This window comes from Falco cherrug, chromosome Z (assembly GCF_023634085.1).
Source record: "Falco cherrug isolate bFalChe1 chromosome Z, bFalChe1.pri, whole genome shotgun sequence".
In the NCBI taxonomy this organism is placed as follows: domain Eukaryota; kingdom Metazoa; phylum Chordata; class Aves; order Falconiformes; family Falconidae; genus Falco; species Falco cherrug.
In genome coordinates, this window is record NC_073720.1 from 45,520,320 (window position 1) to 45,544,422 (window position 24,103).

At 38.4% G+C, this 24,103-nt stretch overlaps 1 protein-coding gene and 1 long non-coding RNA gene across 10 annotated transcripts in view; one reads left to right on the top strand and one right to left on the bottom strand.

Annotated features, from left to right (window-relative positions):
• LOC114016432 (uncharacterized) overlaps positions 1 to 377 on the bottom strand; it is a 53,849-nt gene extending 53,472 nt beyond the window's left edge. For both annotated transcript variants that reach the window (XR_008730159.1, XR_008730158.1), the window contains exon 1: positions 295 to 377. This is a non-coding gene — a long non-coding RNA (uncharacterized LOC114016432). The remainder of the gene's footprint in view (positions 1 to 294) is intronic.
• Positions 378 to 466: 89 nt separating this feature from the next.
• Positions 467 to 24,103, top strand: part of ERCC6L2 (ERCC excision repair 6 like 2) — a 58,035-nt gene continuing 34,398 nt past the window's right edge. For 5 of the 8 annotated variants that reach the window (XR_008730157.1, XM_055698479.1, XM_055698483.1 and 2 more), the window contains exons 1-10: positions 467 to 873; positions 4,500 to 4,924; positions 7,936 to 8,055; positions 9,416 to 9,609; positions 11,724 to 11,885; positions 13,108 to 13,315; positions 14,736 to 14,876; positions 16,455 to 16,568; positions 18,144 to 18,263; positions 23,070 to 23,141. Coding sequence is in view for 7 of the 8 variants with exons in the window: in XM_055698479.1 (XP_055554454.1) it covers positions 855 to 873; positions 4,500 to 4,924; positions 7,936 to 8,055; positions 9,416 to 9,609; positions 11,724 to 11,885; positions 13,108 to 13,315; positions 14,736 to 14,876; positions 16,455 to 16,568; positions 18,144 to 18,263; positions 23,070 to 23,141 (1,575 nt within the window). In the remaining variant the exon portion in view is untranslated. Of the gene's footprint in view, positions 874 to 1,129; positions 2,469 to 4,499; positions 4,925 to 5,154; positions 5,174 to 7,935; positions 8,056 to 9,415; positions 9,610 to 11,723; positions 11,886 to 13,107; positions 13,316 to 14,735; positions 14,877 to 16,454; positions 16,569 to 18,143; positions 18,264 to 23,069; positions 23,142 to 24,103 lie in introns of those variants that run through there. The other 3 variants (XM_055698481.1, XM_055698480.1, XM_055698482.1) reach the window with 3 other exon arrangements.

Genomic DNA, 24,103 nt, shown 5'->3' on the forward strand with positions numbered 1-24,103 from the left:
TGCACCACGCACCCCCACGCACCGCGCCCCACCGCCGCATGCGGCCCCGCAGCCGACGGCCGACCAGCGCAGGGCCCGGCGCTGGGCTCTCCCGGGGACTCGCCCCACCAGCGTCCACGGCCTCCAAGCCGCAACCCCGCCGTCGCCGGCCGGCTGAGAAGCTGTCACGGCTGCCGGGGCGCCAGACGAAGAACACCCGCCCCCCGCCCCCCGCCCCCCCCCCCCCCCCCCCCCCCCCCCTCCCCTCCCCTCCCCTCCCCTCCCCTCCCCTCCCCTCCCCTCCCTGGCACATACCCGCCGCGGGGCCCCGCTCCCGGCAAGCCCCGCGGTACGGCCCGCTCGCCTTCGTGTTGCCGCCGGCTCCTTTAAGAGGGAAGTCCCGCCGCGCCGCTCTGCTCGCGATACCTGCCCTCCCCCCCCACCCCCGACCAGCTGTGGCCCGACCTGCCGCGGCGGGGCCGGGGTGACGAGCGGAGGGGCCGCTCGCCTCGTCCCCAGGCGCGGCTTCTGCGCGCACCCGCGGAACGGTTGGAGCGGGAGTGGGCCGGGCCGGTGAGGTTGCCCGCCCGTTGTGGGGGCCGGTGGTGGGGCGCGGCGCTTTCTCTCCCTGCCGCGCTGCGAGGTGCCCGCCGGGCGACTGCTTGGCCCCCCCGGGTTACTTCAGCCCCTGCCCTCCAGTGACTCGCCCGGGGGCAGCGTGCGGCGTCCAGCCATGGGGCCTGGTGGCTAGTACGACCCGCGGCCCCCTCCCGGGGCGGCAGGCCCCTGGAGCGGCCGCCCAGCTGGCGGCTGGCCCCCACCTGTCCCCGGTGCCGCCGCCCCACGGGCTCTGCTGGTCTTTGCACAGAGTTAAAATGTGTGATGATGTCCCAGGTAAGGCTCTTCCGTGTGTCTTTCCAGAGCAATGTTCAGACGCATATTCACGTTTGCTCAGGCGGAATGTGAGAGCAGGTGTGGAAACTACAGGTGCTCGGTGACCCACGGCGGGCGCTTCCGCACCTTCGCCACGCGAAGCGCGCCCGTGGGGGTGGGGCTGGCCGGCCCAGGTGGGGGGTGGGGTGGCGGGGCCGGGGAGCGGCTGGCCGGCCCCTTGCGGGCAGGCCCGTAGGGGCGGCTGGCCGGCGTACTGCGAGGCTTGGCCTGGCCTGGTAGCACAACTGAGGCGTTTGAACGCGAGGAGTGCAGTGGGGCGTGCTTTAGAAATAGGAAGAGCGAAGACTCCTTTTAAATCGCTTCATGTTTGTCAGAAGCGTACATTTGGAATTTATTAACTTGTGGCAAGTGGAAATGTGTGGTTGAGTGAACTCAAAACATTCTGCTTTGACGTTTTTTGGAAGAGAACATTTTGGGTCTTTTTAGCCCTTTTTTGCTTACCGACTGTAGTTAAGCTTTACAATTTAAGAAGGGCAATGCTTTAACTTTATAGTACCCTTGAATTTTGCTTTTACAGTCATTTATTGGAGTGTAAAAATTCTTTGCGCTCAACATTAAGTAGTCAAACCCCAGTAGTTAACAAACCATTCATGATGGTTTGTTGCTTTGGTTGTGTTTTTTATACAGCAGTAGTTGTCAAAAGGGGCTACAGTGTGACATTAGGTCATTAACAGCATGATTAAATACAGTCAACATGTATATAATGGCATGCTTTCTTCAACTGTGGTAAAAGGGGTAAGTACAGGCAGGCATCTTAAATACCAGCTTGCTTCACTGGCGGCAAATATACATGCTAGGAAGCCATATTGGATAACTTTCTAATTTTTGAAGATAGTATCCTACATAATTTATAGTTCTGGTTCAACAACCAAGAAGTTAGTGAATCAGGCTCCTTAAAGTAGCAATTCTTGCTTTGACTTGTGCAGTGTTATTTTCTAGGGATTTGTAGCAATGGTGTCCTTAATACCACTGCATTTCTCTTTGTTCCCTTTCTGTCATTCTGTTCCCTGTTTCTCACCAGGTTTGGAGTTTGGTAATGCTGAAACTGTTACTCCATGTGATTTTTTCCACTTTGCACCTGGAACTCTAATTCTGACAGGTCATATGCAACTTACTAAACTTCAAGTAAATGCTTAGTGTAAAACAAAGGCATCGTCCTCTTAAAGCATTGTTTTAACTTGAGAGTCTTTAACCTAGTGTTGCGTGTCACTTCAGGTATTACTGTAAAAGGAAGTAATTACGGAAATGCTGTCTTATTTTAAGCTTTGTTTTGCATATTTAACTGTGCTGTATATAGCTGGTTTCATTTTTTCAGTCTTATTTGTGAGAAATCACTCAAAGACTTACGTGCTGCTGGGAGAAGTTCATGTGCACATTTTTTTTGCATCGATTTGAGCATGTGTGAGAGATGGTACAAATACCTTAAAGATAGTTATGTATGGTTTGTTGAATATACCATCTGTATTTCACCCTTTTCCTCAGAAAGATACTTTTGAGCTTCAGTTCTCTCAGAAGATGAGCAGGAATGGCCAAAGGTATGGAGCAGCTTATGTACAGGTCACAGGGTGTGGGGCTGAACTTACCAAGTAAGGATGATGGGAGGTATTGTGAAAGATATCTGCAAAATTGTGAGTCTAGCAGAGAGGTGGTGGTTTATGATCTTGTTAGTTTAAGAATTAATCCACCATCATCTTTGGTTGTGGGAACCAAGTTCAAAGCAGGCAAAACGTTGGTAGGTATTAGAGAGTAGACCTGCAAAATTGATAGGAGACACCAAATGGGAAGAAATCTGCTTCTGTTGATGAAGGGAATGGAGATACTTGAAAGAGAGGAGTCCACTAGGGTTTGCTAAACGGACAAACCACACTTGGGCCAGAAATCTCTGTAGCTAAAAAATACTTTAAGGCTGAAAAATCTTAAAAGAGCAGTATTCTGTGTGCTTGTGCTATTTTTATTGTTCCTTTGTTATCATCTTGTGGCCACTGCTGCTGTAGAATAGTGGGCTGCATGGATGTCTTTGTTTTCTTCTAGTGTATATAATTAATTTTTTTTTAAAATTATGTATAATTATCACTGATCTAACTAATATATTGTGAGAATAATCCTGTGAGCATACGCTTCCAGGAGCTCAGGAGTTGGCCAGCAGAACTGATATTTTCTGTGAGTTCTTTGCACTGAGATATAAAAATGGAGGAAGGTGGAGTTCCTTGCCTTTGGGGCTTCCTCTTTTTTTAATTTTTTTTCTTTCTTTTTTTCCTTACTTCTGAAAAGTAACTGGATTGATATGCCCTGAAAGGTGTACTACCACTGATTATAGGTATGAAGTATGAATACTTGCTCTGATGCAAGATTCTCTTTGATTTGCTCCTTACCATAAAAACCTTAGGTGACTCTCACTGCTACCAATAATGACTTTCTCAGAAGTAGCAGAACTTACTCCAACAAATAGACAAGAAACAATGAAAGTTCCAAAATTAATCTTGTGTCCCTTTCTTTGTTTTGGGACAGCTTAGCAGGGGAAAGTTGGGAATTATTTCCACAAACTCAAAAAGACAACATTTCCTCAGTTCAGATTTGGAAAACTTTGGTGCAGCAGTTACCTATGAGGTCTTTCTCTTTTTACTATGAAGGTGAAGGCCTTGCTTTTTTTGATAGAGGTATTTTGTTGGGTTTTTTGTTGTCAATACAATGTGGATTCTTTGGACTTTGATACACTGCTGTTCTTAAGTTTCTCTTTCTCTGTAGCAGCATTCATACCATTTAAAAATAATCTTTATGCATGAAATGTAAAAATGAGCTGACAATGAAGCAGTCAGTCATCTCTGTTAATATTCAATATACTGTATTAAGGCCATAGTGAGACCACACAGAGGGACGGATTTTAAGTTCCAGACTTGACAGCTTGTGCAAGCAGTTTACTGAGTAGTAAGCCACTTTTATGAACAATACATGCAAATGATAGCGCTACTATGTGTTCCTAAAGTACATACACTTCTGTTGTTTCTAAACAAGGTGTAGGTTTTTTGGTTTTGGGTTTTTTGTTGTGTTGTTATTTTTTAACCTGCTCCAGACTTTGTTAGGAGAAAGGTGATGTTTTCATGTGTGATTATAGTTAAACAATTTACAAACACTGCGGTGCTAAATTCAGGTAGATCAGAAGTGTGTCTAATAGAGAAGGCCTTTTTGATGAGGTCACATGGTCTGTTAATTGGACACTGAACCTGCAGGCATCAGCATATTAGTGTTTACCTGTGTGAAGCCACTGTGTAACAATGTATCAGAATTTGGCTTTTACATCACATTTTTTCATATAGACTTTTAGATACTTATAGAATAGCAGTGTTTCAGCAAACTATAATTTCATGTGTAGCTCAGGATTTGGTTCTAAACAGTAACTGGCATCCTGATTCTAGTGCTAACTTAAATAACACCTTTAATCTTGGATTGTATGCATTTTGTCAAATAAATTTATACTCAATTTTTGTTAGTGTGACAAAATAAAATACTTTGTACATCTGGCCAGTTTATCATTGTGTGTTTGTGCTTTTGTGTTGTTTTTTTAATAGGTAATTGGCAGATTGGGGAAAAATGCCTTGCTCCTTATCTTGAAAATGGGAAACTTCATGAAGGAACAATATCCTCTATTGAAAAGGACAAGAATGGAAAATCATTTGCTGTCGTGTCATTCTTGGAGTCTGAAGAAAGGAAAATACTAATAAGTAAACTTTGTAGAGTCAAAGCCAGTAGAGGACCCTCAAAAAGCTTAATATGTGATGATGGAGATCTGGAAAAGCCTTATTTTCCTGACCGAAATCTTCTGTCTCCTGCAGTTACTTTTAAATTATCTGACAATGGTGATTTTATCCCGTATACAATTAACAGATACCTGCGTGATTATCAAAGGGAAGGAGTCCAATTTCTGTATGGACACTATGCTAATAAAAGGGGATGTATTCTTGGAGATGATATGGGTCTTGGAAAGACAATACAGGTATCTTTTTGATTGTTACAGTGAGACAATAGATAATTTTTTTGACTTTGTTTTCTGTAAGTTGTAAATCTTTATTAAAAGTAACTTTTTTAAGAAAAGCCACCTTGTGGAGCTTAACCTCCCTTTGCTATTGTGGAGCTGGAGGAGGCAGGATGCAGCCATCCAGGACAGCACTTACAGCCAGGAGTCCTTGCTGATTTAAGATTCACTCCTGACAGGCCACAAAACTGAGGTGTGGCCCCTTTTAGTGTAAGCATAGGTGATTACAGTAGTTAAAATGTTAGTATTCATTTTATGTTTAATTTGCTTTGAGAAATGCTACCTGTGCATCATGAAAGTAATTTGCATTGGAGTATGCTAAAAGTACTTGCAACCCTTATACGACTGTAGCTCTTTAAGTGTCTTTCTTCTTTACTGAAAACAAATAATTGACTGTACTGGGAAGAAGGAGCAGACACATTTACTCCCTTCTCTGGAAAAAGTGCTTAGATATTCCACGTTATTTGTATCACTCTTTTGGAAATACAGCTTGAGTTGATGAAAGGACAAAGTATAGCTGGATTTTTCCATTATGCTTTGAATCAGTGTGGCCCAAATGATGTATTTATTTTACTAAATTAGAGTGGTTTTATGTTTGAAAATGCTCTTCCATCTGTCTCATTTCAAGTTAGCAGCTTGAATCCTATAGTGGCTGGTGTTTGTCCCCCTCTCCTTTCTCCCTTCACATGTCAAATGCAAGCTCATTCCTTCACTGCAAAATACTGGCTGTAGCATCTATTGCCCTTCCATTTAGGAGAATGTTGACAGACACCCTTCAGTGCAAAGAAGTATTGTTCTGTAGCAAACTTGGCAAGTGGAATGAGTAAACTAAATTGCCAAAACCTCTCTCTGGATAGAGGGTTTAAAGGATATCATGGATTGTATAGCCACTGCTGATCTGTAAACAGATGTTTATTAGAACTGAAGTGTTTTGCCTATGCTTGGCTGTGTTTCTTGGCACTGGAAGTTTAAGAACACTGTAGTTATGGAAGTTTGTTTCTACTCAGAACTGCAAACAACCTGACTTTGTATTGTAAAAATAATCTGTATGAGATAGTAGTAAACTTGGGGGGTGGTGGTGGTGGAATTGAGCTGTCTTGCTTGCATTTCTTGTAGCTTTTGAATCTCAAGAGTTGATTCTGTAGTGACCTAGTCATGTTTGTCATACAGTTACAGTGTGTTCCTGTGTGGAATTCACATCTGATGTTTATTTCTTTTCATCACAGCATCAAGTTCACAGAAGGGTAGAGGTTTTGAGGAATATCTTGTGGGGTTTTTATAAAACACAGTATTTATGCTCAAGTTCAGTATGGGTAAGGCAGTTCAATGGATATGAAGTGAAAGAGGTTTTCACTTCTTTAGAAAATATTAGTATGTATGAAAGAATATTTAAACTACAACAAGTAACTGATTTAGTCCTATAAAAGACTTGTCTTATGCTTGTGAGTTGCCTGAACCTTACTGTTTCTGAATTATAGGATGGTTTATGAGGTGAAGACTTTTCTAGAAAATGTTTGCGTTTAATGTTCTTTGTAGTCCTGATTTTTGCTTAAATTGGCCTGACTCTATGGCGCTCTTATTTCAAGCTGAAGTTGACATGAAGGCAAGTAAATAGTGTTGCTTAACATGACTGCAGTAAGTTCATTTCCTATCAAGGCCTCTTGGTTGCTTCCAGCTTTATCTGGAAGAGCCAAAGGTTTCTCAGCAGAGTTGCTCTTTTGCAGCCTTTGCTATTGCTACTAATTTGTGATGTGTAATCCTCCTAAAAAAGGAGAATCTGGAAGACACATGAAGATTTTATGTTCAGTTGAATTTTATTTTTATTATCAAAAGGATTAAAGTCAAACAGCATGTGCGAACTTGCAGTTTCTCTTAGCCTTAGTATATATAAAGTACTATGTATAAAAATGTTTTGGTTTCTTTACTTCTGCACATCTCTTTCCCACCTTGCAGCCCCATATGTGGTGGCTTTCCTCTCTCTTCTGCTCATCTACCTACCTTTGGGCTTCTCAGGTTTCTGCACTCTTGGCTGGCTGTTTTCTCCCCATCATTAGAGGGAGAAAGCTATGGAAATGTCCTGTTTTTTTTGGAAATTTTTAGCTGACAGCTTTATCTCTGTGCTGCTATGAGCAGCTGTGTAGCAGCCACAAAAGGAAGCAGCTGGAGCTAGTTGCTCTGAGTAAAGGAGGCCTGTTGAGTTTTCAAAAGAAGGGCACCTCTCTGATGATGCATCTGGTCCTTGCTGCTGCTTAGCCCCATGGATACTATTTATCCCAAGTGGATTTTATGGTTTTGCATATTCTGGCCAGCTATCTCTGTGCCTTCTTTCTGTTTTGGATTACTATGGGAGCAGCTTGGAATAGCTGATGCTGGGATGTATGTCCTTTCTGTTGTGTATTAAGTGTGTCCTCATAATCAGAGGGAAATCACCTTGATCAGTTTGAGGCAGATATGAGAATATAGCCCAAACACAACAGAAAGAACTAGTTTTGATGTTAACAGGAATTAGAAGGAAAGGAACGTACAGAAAATGTATACCTAGAGGTTAGATTTTTACCAACACACCTCTTTCTTCTGGTTTTTCATGTAAACTTCAGGTGTCCTGAAAATAGAGGAGAATTGCAAGGCATCCATCATCTCTAGTGTTTCTTGGCTTATAATCTCTTCTGTATTTTGGGCACTCTTCCATTTAGAGGATGAAAGAGAAAAATAGAACAATTAATTGCTGTTATCGTGAATTCAGGATTCTCCAAGGGAAGGGGTTCCCATTTTAAAAACAGGTCAATTTAAAACAAACAAACAAAAACCCCAAACAAAAAAACTCAATTGCTCCCCAAAACCACCTTACTAAATTCCATCTTGGGCTTTGTTTTAAGTGTTTCTTTTTATTGGAACTCAGTCTTTTGTTTGTGTTCTGGTTTTTTTTTTTTTTTTTTTTTACATAATCATTGAGAATTGTTTTCTTTCTTCAGGTAATTTCGTTTTTGGCTGCAGTGTTGCACAAAAAAGGAACACGTGAAGATATTGAAAATAATATGCCAGAATTTTTACTGAGAACAATGAAAAAAGAATCAAGGTGTAATCCCAAGAAGGTACAGCTTTTAGTGATACAAGTTCATGGATTTTGGTGGTAAAAGGCAATACTTGAATTAGTTCCTTGTTTGCTTTAAAGGTTTATATATATTTTTAAAATTCAGCTAGTTGGGTAGGTTGGGGTTTCATGGCCTTCCTAGTACTGTTAGGGAAGCCTTCAGTTTTCCAGACTGTCATAGTGCATTATCTAGCTGTTATTGTCTAATCTGCTAATACTGTTGGACTGCACTAACACAAAACATTTGGAAATATCTGGATGAGATTTGTGGCTAGAGTACTCTGCAAAACCTGTATCAGTGAGTAGAAAAATTAGTTTCATGTGATTGTTTCTAAAGTACAAAAACCATGTGTGTCTATATTAACAGGATATTTATATAATTAAGGCAAATGCATATATTTAGAAAATTAATTGCTAATTTTCTTGTGACCTCCCATATTTTTGTGAAGGACTGTCATAATGTCAGCAGTAAGTCTGACTCATAATTCAGGTAATCAAATGCAGTTACAACAAATAAAGGTACATGTAAAAGTTTGTGTGAATGAAAGAAATCTAAACATCATTTTAATTTTACCCATCATAGGACCCATGCAATTTCTGTTTTCCATTGCTGTTTTTATTTTATTGGAATAATTGTAATGTTTGGCAGAATGGGTCATACCGCTATAGCTCTGTGAATAATGGGTACAGGTTTCTGAGGAAATACAGAGAGTAAGAGGTAAAGGGAAAGTACTTGATGTGGAAAAGCCAGAATGCTTCTGACCTGAGTTGGGAAAGGCCTAAGTGACCTGGTCTGAATTCAGTGTTTCCTCTGCTTTGACCAGAAAGTTGGACTAGAATCTGCCTGAGGTCCCTTCCCACCTCTATCGATTTTATTATTCTATGATATTAAATGAGTTGCATGAGCTGCCTTAAAGTTTTAAAGCTTTTTCAGGTCTTTCTGTTTTGAAGTCATGTGATGACTAGACTGGTGGGTTGGGGGAAGCTGCTTATCCTCTTCATCCTTTTGTTTTCTCCATTTGTAAAATGCTTTATAGTATACAGATACTGTAACAAAGCAAAATGATAGTATCTCATGTCTTGTTGCAATTGTTAGTGCTACTCACTCAGGTCATAATCTGGGTTTTTTGTAGTATTAAATTATTTCCTGTAATATTTGCATACTCTGAGTAAACTGATTATTTTTTTATTTATGTTGACTCTTCAGATTATTTCCATGCTATACTTTGAAGTGACAAATTGAACAGTTCAAATTGTTCAGTAAAAACAGTAAAATAAATCTCAAGACTTTGACTTTCCTTATTGCAAAAGTATTATGTTGTAGTTTTTCTAGTAATGCTGTAACATCTGTTGGTTTTCAGACTTTCCTCATAGTAGCCCCTCTTTCAGTGCTCTATAACTGGAAGGATGAGTTAGACACATGGGGATACTTCAAGGTCTCTGTCTTACATGGCAGTAAAAAGGATGATGACTTGAGTCGCATCAAGCAAGGGAAATGTGAAGTTGCCCTTACAACATATGAGATACTTCGCCTGTATTTGGATGAATTTAACAGGTAATGATATTAACGCATTTTTCTACACACATTTTAACTGTCTAATTTCGCATTGTTCTTTGCAAGTACTTATTCTTTCTGTGTAATGCATTTACTTTAACTGTGCTGAAGAAGAAAATCCCATTTAACTACCTTTGAGTTTACCCTATACTATCTTTGTAGTGGGATGCTTGGGAGAAGTAAGTGTTGCGTAGTTTCATAAAGCTAGTCTTTGCTGTTAACCCATTCAAGTGTTCTCTAAAAGATGCAGAAATTGCCTGTCTGAAAACTGGTGGTAGCTGAAAGACATGCAGAAGATATTTCTATCTTTCAGTACAGTGTAAGGAGAAAAAAAACCCTGTTCAGAAGGTATTTTCCTTCTTATTTGCACTTTTCACCAGCATGATGAAATTCTGGATGCCTAAAAACTTTGAGATATAAAGGGGGTGTGTGCCTCTATAGTTTTAAATACCTCATGGACTTAGCAGAATCAAGGTTTTCTGACAGCAGATTGTATTAGAAATCCTACTTTATTTGCTCCATAGCTGTCAGCATTTTTTAACTAGGAGTTTTGCCTGCCTTTTGGCTGTGTTCAGGCATACTTAGCCTCTCATCTGATCCTAGCTGCCCTCTTCCCTTACATCATCTTGGAATTAGGGTACAAGTTGCGTGAATAGCTAGTAGCGGCAGCCTGCCTTTAGCAGCTGATGTTGTCAGTGGATGTGCAGATCTTGTCATTTTAGGTGTCAAGAAAGGTCCAGGTCCCAGAGAGCATCCAAGTGGTCTGGGCAGCCATCACCAAAACAATCAGTTCTCCATCTCTATTATGTGCTCAGTTCTGAAAAAGAAGTGCAGATAGAAGACTAAAGGACTTGTGTTAGCAGTACTGTAATTCTTGTTTTTCTGAGGAACTTTACAGGCTTGGTCATGGAATAGGCAATGATCAGGAAGTAGGTGCATGTGCAGAGTAGATCTTGTGTGACTGCTTGCAAATATATTGCTTCAGCATACATATTTACTAAACTCTTTCTGCAGAGCATGTGACTGGATGGGCCTATGGTCTTCACACTGGAAGAGGCTTGCTTGGCTAGAATGATGGATTGGCCTTAAAAACTGGTCTTAAAAAGTTAATTATCACTAATAAGAATACACAGGCTCAGTTATGCATGTAAGTCAGCATAATGAGAGAATGAGAGATTAAATTGAAGGAGCTAGCATATACTCAACTGTTAGGATCCATTCAGAAGCTCCCATCATTAGCAGATTTTAGGAGTGTAAGGAACTTGGATATAAGTGAATGTATTTAGCAGGCATCAAAAATGCCACAACAACGCAGCCTTCTCAGGAGAGAGGTTTCTTTCTAAACATGTCTGTTTCAACTTTTTGCAGCTTGAAGTATCATCAAAGTGGATATGATTTTGTTTTGAACTGTTCATTCATACATATATAAAGCAATCTCCTAAAGTTAATAAACCTCTTCCTAGGGACATGATGACTTAAATTAGTATTACAGTGTATGGGTCATTCTACCCTCCCAAGTTATAACTGGCTGCAAAGTATCTTTAGATCCCTGCTTCTAAATGCATTCCTCCTAGCCACAAAATATTGAAACTCCTCTGCCATATTGGTAGATAGATATCAAAGAAGCTGAGTGATGCTTTCGTGTAGGAAAACAGAGATTGAAATGCTTCAGTCTGCTTCTAGTTACACTGGATAGGTTTTGTTGGGAAAATGAAGTATACCTGTCTTAAGCATGTTTCAGTAGTTTATCTTCAAAGATTTATTTGACTTTTCTAAGTCCTACTTAGAGTTAGTGCTGGTGAGATGTGCTGGATTGATTGCTCCAGAGGTTGAAAGCTGCTTTCTTCACAGAAAGCATTTGATACAGTTAGCCAAATAAATGAACTACTGCTATATAGTTTAGCCTTTATATTCAGCTATGGCAATTCAGTTTACTAAAAAAACCAGAATATGAAGAAATGGAGTGATGTAGTACAATGTAAAACAGGAAAATCAAAAAGTAATAATGTCTCATAATAACCACAGCTACTTGTGTGGCTGACATCTTTTTATGTGTTTGTGAGATGACTGGATAAGTAGTTTTAGTTAATACAATATTTCTTGTTGATCTGCAGTGTAGAATGGTCTGCTGTGATAGTGGATGAAGCACATAAAATCAAGAATCCAAAGGCTCAGATAACTCAAACCCTGAAATCATTAAAATGCAGCGTTCGCATAGGTCTTACTGGAACCATTCTTCAAAACAATATGAAGGAACTTTGGTGTGTTATGGACTGGTAAATGAAATATTTTTTTCTCTATATATTTTCACCTCTATATATTAACTGTGCAGAGCTGGATGATATGGACCTATCTGTGTAAAAAAAACAACAAACCACAACTCTTCCCCCTCAAAAAACCCCGATGTTTTATGAGAATGTAAGTATGCTTTTCCAATGTAACTATGGAGGTACGCTCTTGGTATGAATTGTGCAGTTACTTAATACATTTGGAGCTCCTCCTGACTAGCTTCTTCGGGGAATTTGGGAAGCGATTAAGATTACTTTCTCTCCCTCCCCCCTGCTCCATGTTTACCATTCTTTTCCAAGGGCTTTCTTTTTTCTTCTTCTGTTCTCCGCACAGTAGATAAGGAATAATTACACAACTTCTGCCAGCCAAAGTTGTGCCTATGCTATGTCCAGTATGTGCAGGTCATTCTGACTTGTTTGGAAGATTGAAGTAATAATATTTTGCTGCTTTTCAAAACGCACAAGTGCAAGTATTTGCAAGGCAACAGTCTTGTCCAGGAAAACTTAAAATGAGGAGGTAGAACTAAGGCTAGTTATAATTCTAAGCATAGGAGACTTACTGGGGGTGCTTTACAGAAGAGGAGCTAAGCAAACATACCTTGAATTGAGGATATACAGACTGAATTGAAATACTGGGAAAGAAATACAGCTTAGTGTTGCATCTGGTTCATTAAAACTATGCTGATATTATTAATAGATTGTTGTAAATTGTAGTGCTGCCGGTGATTACTAAATTCTTTTTGCTGTTGGGTTTCTTAAGATTTTATTTAGTAAACTGTAATATCTGCATAAATTGATTTTAATAAAAAGAGTAAAAATTGAAAACATGACTGTTTAGCTTTCAATTTAGGCCCCTGAACGGTAGCAGCCTTGCAGTTTAGAGGTTCTGTGTTTGAGACATCTACTGGTCTGCTGGGCTTTAATTTTTCTGGAGATGGGATGGCAGCCCTTTTCCTAAGGGGAATCTCTTAACATCTGAGGGTCACAGAAAGTAAATGAAAAAATGGTGTGTCTGGAAGTAGTATATGTTTCTATTTATGTACACAGTTTTTATTCATTTCTTTAGTGATTGTTAATTTAAGATCTCTTGCTGTTAGCCAGAAACAATGTATGGTATGCTTTTAATCAATGGAAAAGGATAGACTGCCTTGGAGTAAAGAAAATGCTGTTATTCATTCACAGACCCCCCACCCCTTTTGTTTTTTAATAGGGCTGTACCAGGGCTTTTGGGTAGCAGAGTACATTTCAAGAAGAAATTTTCTGATCCAGTGGAGCATGGCCAGAGGCACACCGCAACTAAAAGAGAGCTAGCAACAGGTCGTAAGGCCATGGTGGAGCTAGCAAGAAAAATGTCTGGCTGGTTTCTGAGGCGTACCAAAGTGCTTATCAGTGATCAGTTGCCAAAAAAGGAAGACAGAGTAAGAGTGCCTACACATTTCAAATGCGATGCTAATGAATATATTTCTTCTTTCTTGTTTTTGTTGTGTTTTCTCTCTTTCATCATGCCTGTAGTGGTTCATGGTTTTTCCATAGACTTACGAACTGAAGAAGAATCCAGAGCCTTGGAAAAAATGCACATGCAGTAGTAGCGTGCATTGTTCACATAATTGCTATGATTGCATATTGAAATGGAGTTAATCAAGCATGAAAATGCTCAGCTAGACTTCTGACTAGTGATTTACACATCTATTTTATGTGCACTTTTGTACTGATCTGTGTAAACCCAATGCAATATACGTAAATCTCTTAAATTCTATGTAGCACTTCTGAATTTGCAGCTTGATGTTTCATGCATGGAACAGTATGCTTTTAGTTTAACTGCCTCATTTTCGTTCTCTAAATAAAAGAAACCCCTAAATCTAAAGCAGATTGATAGGTCTGTAATCCTGTTTATCTCATGCTATTGTAAACATTATATAAAGTGATAATACTTTATAGCTAAGAGTTATCATAAATTCTTATTACATATATTTGTACTTTTCTTTTAAGTAGACAAATATGTTAGTTTGCAGCTAGTTTTGTTTTCAAAATTTGGTATTTATTCTTCATTCTTGACATATAATAATGTCATCTAAACTGTCCTCTGAAGGAAAGATTAACACAAACGTCAGTCAGTCGCTGTTCTAAATCTAGCAGGTTTTATTCTTTTCATTCTCTTGTTAATGTGAGTATATGTTCAAGTTACTGCTGTATTATTATAGCTCAGCATGGTGCTGCTGCTGTGTGGGCAGCCTAAGTTAAGGAAGGATCTTGGGATTTCTGTCTCCTGCTGCCTAAGACTAAAGATGTCAGGGAGATGCCACCCATGGTCTCTAAGAAGACGGCTAAGAGTTTTGGCCATAGTACTCTGTAGATCCTTGCCTTCTCATTGCTTATTCTGTTTGTCCTGCCTGTGGTAGCGCCCTACAACAGCTAGTGCCTAAAAAGAGGAAAGAAAGGGCAAATTAAGCCATTGGCAGAGGGGAATCCATAATTACAATTACCTGTTTATTTCTCTCATTTTTCCTCTTCCTCCTGTACCTCTATAAAAGCCATAGTGAGATTTATAGAAACTTAACAGGTTCTTTTAGCTTAACATTGATACTCCTTTGTAGGATTTTGGGAGGGGATAAAATCAGTATATGTACATTTTTGGCTACAATTTCATGCTATTTTGGTATCAAGATCCACATTTTTTCATTTGGTGTTAGAATTACTTCCTGTAACTATTTGAGCAAATATATTCCTATTTTCTACTTTATTGTCAATGTTCATTGTTTTATGTGGGTTTTTTTTGTTGTTGCAGTGCTCTTTTGTATGCTGTACTTAATTGTGATTTTGGGGTTCTGTCTTTGGCAGATGGTGTACTGTTCTCTGACGGAATTCCAGAAAGCAATCTACCAGGCTGTGCTAGAGACAGAGGATGTAAACTTAATATTACAAGCAGGAGAGCCCTGTAGCTGCAACAGTGGCCGTAAAAGGAAGAACTGTTGTTACAAAGTAAGAACTTGCACTGTTTGAATCTTAGAATATAGTCTTTCTAGCTTTCTGGAGAGACTTTCTGCAGTTGAAGAGCTGATTGAAATGGCTGTGTAGTCGTAGGCCATCTGTTCAGGAAATTCCTATTGGAAAAAATGGATGGCTGCATCACAAGCATGATGGTGTTAGGTACTTTAGGATTACAGCAAAGCTGCTTTGCATGCCCTGAGCAGGTGGTTGTTATTTATGCAGTAAATTCTGGATCTGTTGTATTAGTAAGTAAAGGGCACCTGTGATATAGTTGATGTTGGCAAAGGTATTATGCTGGGATGCTCAGTATGTGTCAGGCATGCTGCTTCCATGTGCTTGAAGTGGTCTGTGCAGAAGCTGCAAATCAGAGGCATCCTGGACCCAGGCCAAACCAAAGCACTGCACAAACTACAAAGAAGAAAATTAACTCTATCCCAGCTGAAACCAGTACACTGGGCTTTGCTTGTGTTACAACTGCAGTTGGGTTGTGTCTTTCAGTGCCACTAAACATGCAGTTTGCTTTGCTGCATTGAAGGCAGAACTGTGACAGTAGCCATAGAGCAGAAGCAGAAGTATTGCACTAGTAACAGCTTTGCAGATTTCCTCTGTCTTCTCTGGATGACTTTAACATTAGATTAGTCTAGCTTCATATTTGTTTTGCCTATATCACTCACTAGGCTCAGATTAAGCATGTCTTTTAAACCTTTAGAAGCATATGTCTCATACTTACTTCTCCCTATTTTCTTTCTGGCCTGTTTCAATTCTTGCATAGTGGATTATTTTATTTATTTATTTATTTTTTACCAAATGATACAGCTTATTCAGTATTCTGCATATTTATTTTAAACAATCCCCCTATTGGCCTGTTTAATATTCTGTGGATAGTAGCATTTGTTCTTTGCAGGTTTTTGTTTCCTGTAATTTTATAGAAAAAATAAAATGTTGTTGAACACGATTCACAAAGGGCAGTTGACAGGCCTGCAGATACTTAAGTGCTGTTATGGGCTGTCCTATTCCAAAGTTAACCATGAAATTTAGTAACTTGAAAAGGGAAAGGAAAACTAAATTGGCCAACCATAACCAGAAAAAATAGCTGATGCTGTTGCTGCTGCTACATTGTAGAATGCTTGAAGTTGTTCGAATTATGTTACATGAGATGTTTATAAAACTATACATTTTTGCTTTAGATCAGTTAGCAATTGTAGCATAAGAAGTCGTTCAAAAAGCTCTGTTTTGATTTACATTTAAATTAGTTGTAAAATTATTGGGTTTTTGTCTACTGAGGAAATCTTGGTTATCGTAGTTTCTGTAGATATGCTGTATGAAATGTTGAGTGAACGATGAGCATAGCTGTTTTTCAGATGTTTTTGATTAATAGGATCATAAAGCTGAGGAAAAAACAAAACTTTCTGCATTTTTGTTAAAAATACAATATAGATTTCCTTGGGATCAATTATAGTACTATTTAGAATCACTAATACATTAACCTTGTACAAGTAGCATTTTATTTTAGATAATTTCTTATTTTCAGGATTATTTGTTTGCATAAACATTCTTTTTTCTTTGCAGGTAAATGCTTATGGTGAAACAATTAAGTCACTGCGCTTCAGTTACTTGACAATCCTACAAAAGGTCGCAAATCATGCTGCCCTGCTGCAGACAGACAACACTAGCAAGCAGCAGGTTAGTTTTAGAAGTATCTAAAAAATGGACTTCTGGAAAATAGGATTAAAACACTTGAATGAATTAATTGGCTTTCTTTTTAAGTCTTAACTAACTGAAATTAAGATATCTTGCAAAATTCCTTTTCCATTCAGTAGTTCAGAATGTAGCCCTTATAGATAGAGACGCTGAACAACAGTATGGTCATTTACTTAGTGCATGTCCCAAAATAAGGGTTATAGAAACAATGGAGAGGTTTAGGGTGAGAGTAATTTTTAGTGATTTCTAATAGTGCCATTTCTGCTCTGTTTATGACAAGTAAGAGGGATGTCATTGTGCAAAAAAATAAATAGGCAGTAAGAATGTAGGGTTTTTTTACTCTAGTCCTCTGTATTCAGAGCTGAGTCTCTAAATAGTGAGCATTTTCTACTAAAGCACATTTCTCAATGAGAGATCAGTATCAGTTGATTTTGTTACTGTGGCAAGTAACCTAGAAGACCCACTAACAGCAGTTTTTAAAAATACTTCCATGTAATCCTTAATATCCAAGAATGAGCAAAAGGATTTAGGGATGTTGCCACTTCTCAAAAGCCACAACAGAATAGAAATGAGAAAATCCTTGCTAGTTTTGGCAAGTTTGTTCCATTAAAGCAGTTTTGGTTTTTAGGAAATGTTGTTGTTAGTGTCCAGGGCCTTATTCACAGTATATACCCAAATGTTTCCCGGTGTGTTTGTGTGTGTGTGTTTCTGGTTTTTTTGTTTGGTGGTGGTTTTTTCTTTTTTCTTTTTTTTTTTTTTTTCTGTATGTAGTTTTTGTTGGAATAACATTTAAGAGTTTAAATAGCCACTGAAATAACAATGTATGAGTATTTTGAGACTTACTGGTTTTTGCAGCATACATAATTATTAATTGCTCCAAATTCTAATGAAGAAACTGATGTTTTATAGTAGTTCTTGCCTTTAGTACTAAAATCCATGACATGTGTTACTCTTAGGTGAGAGGACATCTTTTCTGCTCCTTTGGCAAAGGTAGACTTAAAGTGTGTGTTCATGTTAAAGTTCAGTGCTATCCAGATTCTAGCAACAGAGCTTTATGTGGCTTTTGAACAGTTTTAAGTGCATTTGAACAGTTTAAATGCATTCCCCCTGCACTCTCCCCCACCCCAATGTTTGGGGGTTTTTTTGTCATAGTGGTGGGACAGTATGTAATTCCTCTATTGGCTTATCATGCCAGATGGTCCAGAGAAATGCTGGTACGCAGCTGTTGCATAATGCAGACCTCAAGCCAACAGGGTTCTTGAGAGTGACAGTTCCGGTCAGTCCTGTTGCAGTCTCTGCCTGGGAGAAGGAATTCTGGGCAACTCTTACTCGAGTAACTAGAATCCATGGTTTCAGATCAAGATCCTCTCTCCTTTATAATGAAGCAAACCAAAATGCACAACAGATGTTTTATCCAGTACTTTTATAGTGAACTGAATAGAACCACCTAACTCTGCTTGAGTTGCTTGTTTCAACCTGTCTGACTTGTATGGCTTACTGGTATCCAACATAACTCTAATTTTTTACACCTGTTCAAACTTTCTGCTTTTCTTCCAGGAAGCACATATCAGAAGAGTGTGCAGCCAGGTATTTTCCAGTTTTCCAGATTTTGTGCAGTTAAGCAAAGATGCAGCCTTTGAAACTATTTCAGATCCAAAATACAGTGGAAAAATGAAGGTAAACCATTCTTTAGATGAAAAATAAGATTTGTAATAGATCTGCTGCTGTAGTACATGTACGTAAGAAAATGTACAGCTGATAGTTGTGGGGTTTTAATCATTCTGTTTACGATGGTGGTACCACAGTAGGTATCTCTTGTCATGGATCAGGATGCCTCTGGGCAAAGACTGGATAAGAGTGATGTGTGATGGTAAGATATCCTAAGATGTTAGCTTCACGTATTTAGTGATGACTAAATGACCTTAATACTATGACAGATAGTTCCATGAAACCATCACACAGTGGCAGTCAGAAATATTTGGGAAAGTAAAACAGAGCAAACAAAAAATATTATGGACTTAATGGTTTGTGCACACCTTCAGTATTGTGGGTAGTTCCAGTCTCTCCTCTCAAAAGGTTTGTGTTGAACCTTGAAAAGGTTTAGAAAAAGTGTCGGAGAAGGGCCACAAAGGTGATGTACTGTGGGACAAAAGCAGCCAAGTAGGCTGGAACTTTCCAGCTTGGAAAAGAATGTCAGGATGAATGTGAGAAGGACCTTTATAATCATGAGTAGCGTGGAACTAGTGAAGATATGCTGAGTTCTTAACTGTCTTTTCTATCCCTTTGGACCCTTCAAATGAAGCTAAATAGGAGCCATGCTAAGCTAAGCAAAAAAACCAAGTGTAAACCCATGAAACCTCTTACCTCAAAAACTGACTTTCTGTAGTTTCAGAGGGGAGCAGGATGAATAACTGAAAAATGTTTAATATAGCTAATTAAAAAGAAAACAGTACTAGGCTTAGGAGTGTTTCTGAGCTGAGAGTAACTGGAGGGTGAAAAACTATGCAGACCAACCAGAGTGTACTTTTTTGAGGTTTTTTTTTGTATTTTTGTATTGTATTTATGAAATAATAATTATATTGCAAAACATTTATTCAGTATATTTGCTAGCTGGGAGATAAGTGCAATATAGATTGCTATATAGAAGTAAAAATGGAGATAAAAATTCTGTCACAGGACACTATTACTCTGACCTTTTAAAAAAGATTAGACTATACGCTACACTAGTAGTGTACTTCTGTACACAAAGCAATATGGAACTTCTTTCCTGCCAACATAAGAATTGATTATCTTGTATTATTATGAGGAGTTCTACTTTATTTTATGAATTATAGAATAGAAGCACTTTCAAATGCTGCATTTATGACAGCCCAGTAGACTTAACAGAATATTTTTCCACTGTTGATGACCTCTGGTTGTATATATATGATGCTTTGTTTTAGAAATCTGTGGTGTCTATTTCAGTCCATTACAAACTGGACAGAATTTATCTAAAAATTACTGAAAGAATTGCTAACTTTGAGAGGAAGTCTGTTTTCTCTGTTAGGGGAACTTGAATTTTGTGTTAGTTCGTGAAATACATCTTAGTATAAACAGAATATTCTGAATTGTGTGGTGATATCTCTGTGTCTGGAAGGAGTTTTACGTAGTGTACCAAGTAGCTATCACTGAAAAATAAGGTGGTTAAGTCCATTAATTTTGGCTTCAGAATAATTATGATGCCAGAAATTGGTTCATATATGTATGGTGGTGTGGTGGCTTCCCCCTGCTGCCCTGCTGATTTGTGTTGGAGGTTTGTCTTGTGAGGAAAATTTCTCTTCTGAATTTTAAAAGAGAAGCTGTTTGGGTTGACTTTGGGTTTTATGCTCTGTAAACAAAGTCATGCAGAAGCTATTTCATATAGAAGGTCCCCTTACCATCAGAAAGTTATCAGAGGTTACTACTGTCAGCAGATACTAGATCTTGAAAACTGTTTCATATATTTTAACATGTGTATCTGGAAATAAATGAGGCAAATGATAGTAAAATGTTTTTAATGGCCTTGTCCCACTGTAATGCTTTACATCTTCTGTTCTATAAATAAATTCTAGAAACTATTTGAAATACTTTTGTAACTTTCATCTGGTAGTGTAGACTGAATAGGTACAATTTAGTTGTTTAAATTGAAATTTAGTATAGGCTACCCAGAAATTTTGACACAGGTGATTATTCTTTCGTAGATGAGCATATTTTAAAAGGAAAAGTTTGTGGCATTTATTTAAATTTGTTCAGGGCAGGGGAGAAGGGCTGTGATTTGCCTATGAAGTTGATTAGCCAGGCAGTTGTAACACTTTTGCAGAGTCGAAAAGGTTAACATACCTGCATAAAGTACCTTCTGTTCTCTTGCCAAGCGGAGAGAAAACATGGGAAAACATAGCTTTTTGTACTATGGAATATGCTTACTGCCATCAGTAAAACTAGAATTGCTTGAATGTAAATGTGAGAGAATGGCAATTTAATGTTTCTGTCCTTCCTTGTGCTGTGGTGGCTGTCATCTCTGTCTTGCACGCTGTAGCATTTACAGCGTGCCACCCCAGTTTTTCTGTTCTGAATTTAGGTTTATAACAACAGCATTGGAAAAAAGTCCTTATAATCCAAATGTACATGTACAAGCATTGATGGTATACCTATGACTCCAATACAGTGGGTGGTGGGTAATACACAGTGATGTGATCTAAGCCTGAGCTTTTTTGTGGTGTTAACCCTTCACTGTCAGTCATACTGCATAACACACAGCTTACAGAAGATTATGCTTATACTTTCTATTTCAAGGTGAATTTCATCCCTAGAATTTTAACTTGAAATAGTTGAATTTGTGAAAATTGAAATAGGAGTGTGCTGCCTTGTTTGGAAACCACCGTTTTTCTACCATTAAGGAAGACAGAGGACCTGCAAAGTGTAAGGACAAGTGATTCCATTACTTTTGAAACACAAAGATTGCACATTGTCCGCACAGAAGTATCAGGGACTGCTTGGAAAAGCAGTATGATGAATGAGAGTAGTTTTAACAGGCTGCAGTAATAATCATTACTACTGTGTCTGATTATTTCTACAGTTCTGTTAAAATTCTGGCTCAGAGAGACTTCATAAGTGAAAAGGCAGTGTCTGGGCACTTGAAATAACTTTTTTTTTTTAAACTACACATGTTAGGTTTCCACAGACATCCTCTGGTGGAGTTTTGGAATTCTGTTCTTAATATAAATCTCTTAAGAATAACTATGTTGAATTGAATTATTTATTTTTGCCTGGCATATTATCGGTATTTCAGTAGGGAAATGGAAGTCTGTTGGAGCACCTTGCAAATAATAGTAACATCTGCCATTAAACATAACCCTAACTCAGACAGGCATGGTTTTGAAGGCTTAAAAACACTGTAGGGTAGCTTAGACATCTGTATACAAACAAGGTATTCTCAAAAGTGAGAGGTAAAGTTTCATCAGTCGGGCAACTCACAATATGTAGAAATGGTGAGATATGCATTTAAATCCATGTGAACTCTTACAAAGAGTGTGTTACTTTTGCTTGAGTATGATCAAGTATTTCTTTTTCAGATTAACAGCACTTAGGATAATATTCTAGTATGCAAACGTAGAGTTTTGGGGGTTTTTTTGGTGCAAAACCATTCTACTTTTCTCTGTTCATCAGAGCTGTGCTTTACTCCAGAACACCTAAAATCCCAATGGCCATGACAGTGATCCATGTTATTTAAACAAACTGGGTGGATTTGTTTGTGTATTCTCCTATAGGAAATTCATTATTTGACCTGTACTTCAACAATACAATAAATATAATAAAACAATAATACAGTAGCAAAATCCCTTCTATTTTAAAAGCATGTCACTGTTTTTTCTTCCATTTATTTTTCTTAATTTGGCTAAATAAAATGCAAATGTAAGTAATCTAGTGCTTGTTGAATTACCTGATGTGATTTTTTTTTTTTCCCCAGTGAGATAAGTCCTGGTTTCTAAGTTTTTGCCTGGTTTTGTTGTATAAAAACAATCTTGTTTGTACTTTGTTTTCACTTGTAACTGCCTGGCAAACATATACAAAAGGGCTTGTAAGGGATGTGCAGTTACTATTTTTATTCTAGATATTATCTAGAAATGTAAAATTAATATAAATATACATCACTATTTGGTTGTCAAAAATTTATTATGTTTTTAGTGAAATGAGTGTTGATTAACGCTTCATGTATTTATCACTGAATAAATACAGTTTTTCAAATATTTATTGCCCAGTAGGAGAAAGATACAAGCATGTAACAAACTTCCTCTTTCCCTTTTGTGTATCACTTCTGTGATACTCTGGAGCTGCCATTGCCAGATGTGGACATGCTTCTTTTGAAAATAACAGTATCACTGTTATGCACAAGACTGTGGATTATTTGCTTCCCCACCAGAAGAACATTGTGTGTAGGTGAATTATTGGCATTTTAAGGTCTGTGCAGAGTCTGGGAAGCTGGATCCTACTGTAAACAGAGCAACAGACAAGAGTGGGAGCAAGGAGGGGCATACATCTCACTGATTATTTTAAGAAGACAAGTTCCAAGAAGTTCTAAACTCAGATGTGGCACAGAAAACTTAAACAGTTTTCAGGGGAACTGTGTGCATTTCTCAAATGCAAAAACTGACAAGCTGAGCTAGCGCATAAGTAACATTTTGTTGCAGTCTACACACTGACAGAAATAGCTTCTGAGTTTAACTATTAGTGGTATAATTACATTCTTACAGCAGGATTTCGATGTAGATCATTGAAAAATGCATTCCAGCATCTTCATTCATTATCTTTGGTACACTTATGTTAGTAATGGTTTTTGTTATGCCTCTGTTTGGCCTTGCAAACAATTACAGTATAGCCTGTTTAAAGGTTGAAAACACAAGTAAGTGTGTGTGAGATGACCTGTAGATAAAATTTCTTCATTTTTGTTCTGTGGTTGGTTCACAGGTCCTTCAGCAGCTTTTAAATCACTTCCAAAAACACAGGGATAAAGTTCTTCTTTTTTCCTTTTCTACAAAGGTGAGCTCCATATGATTTTTATCACTTAGCTGCAGCAGTAAGTTCTGAAGTGTAAAGCATTGAGGTGACAGCTGTCAACCACACTTCCTTTTTCTCCATACTATGGGAAATAATGATGCCATACTCCAGAAGCATATTGAAACCTTATGTTATCTCATGATAAAAATGGTGTTGGCAAAACAAATGTAACACTCTGTTGCCTTCCTTTGAGCATTTTTTAAATTGTTGTATTACCTCAGATGTAGATAACTCATACAGAGTTCAGCTTGTTAGAGCAGTGTCACAGCAAAGTACAGCTGAAGTGTCATACAACCTTTGTGTTGAAACTGAAAGTAGTTAAATTTCCTCTGTTCTAATGGCTTTTGACTATCAGCAGTGATAAAAATTCATCCAGTTTGAACTTAACCAGTCTTTAATTGGAGCAAGAGGTGAATGAATGTGCATTTCACTTTTAGGAGAATTGCACCTTGATATTCTTGTTAGGGAGTAATGTGTTACCTGATATGGTGCAACCTATAGTATGGTTTTCTTTACTTAAATATGATGGCACTAAAAGCTATTAAAAAATTACAGCGAAAATGACAGTTTGGAGTCTTAAATATTTAATGATTTTATGGCTTTAAGGAGGACTGCAAGTTTAATATTTAGATGCAGCAGTAAAAAGCTATGTGTCCTTAAGCTGTGCTTCACAGTGTTCAAGGCCACATTGCTGGTTACTGCAGTCCCTTTCACTCCATCCCTCTGAGCTCTGTGCATACCAATATGTTTCTTTGTGCTGGCTCTGATACTCATTTACTGTATTTCCAGTAACTTGCTAAGATGGTAGGAAACTGTTTCTGTTGCCTGCTTGTTGGGTTGAACTGATTCTGCATCACGTAAAGGTGGGACAGATTGAGTGAAACCACAGCAGACCATTATTATCGCCTTGAGTGCTGTAGAATCACAGTTAAAGAGAATCAAGG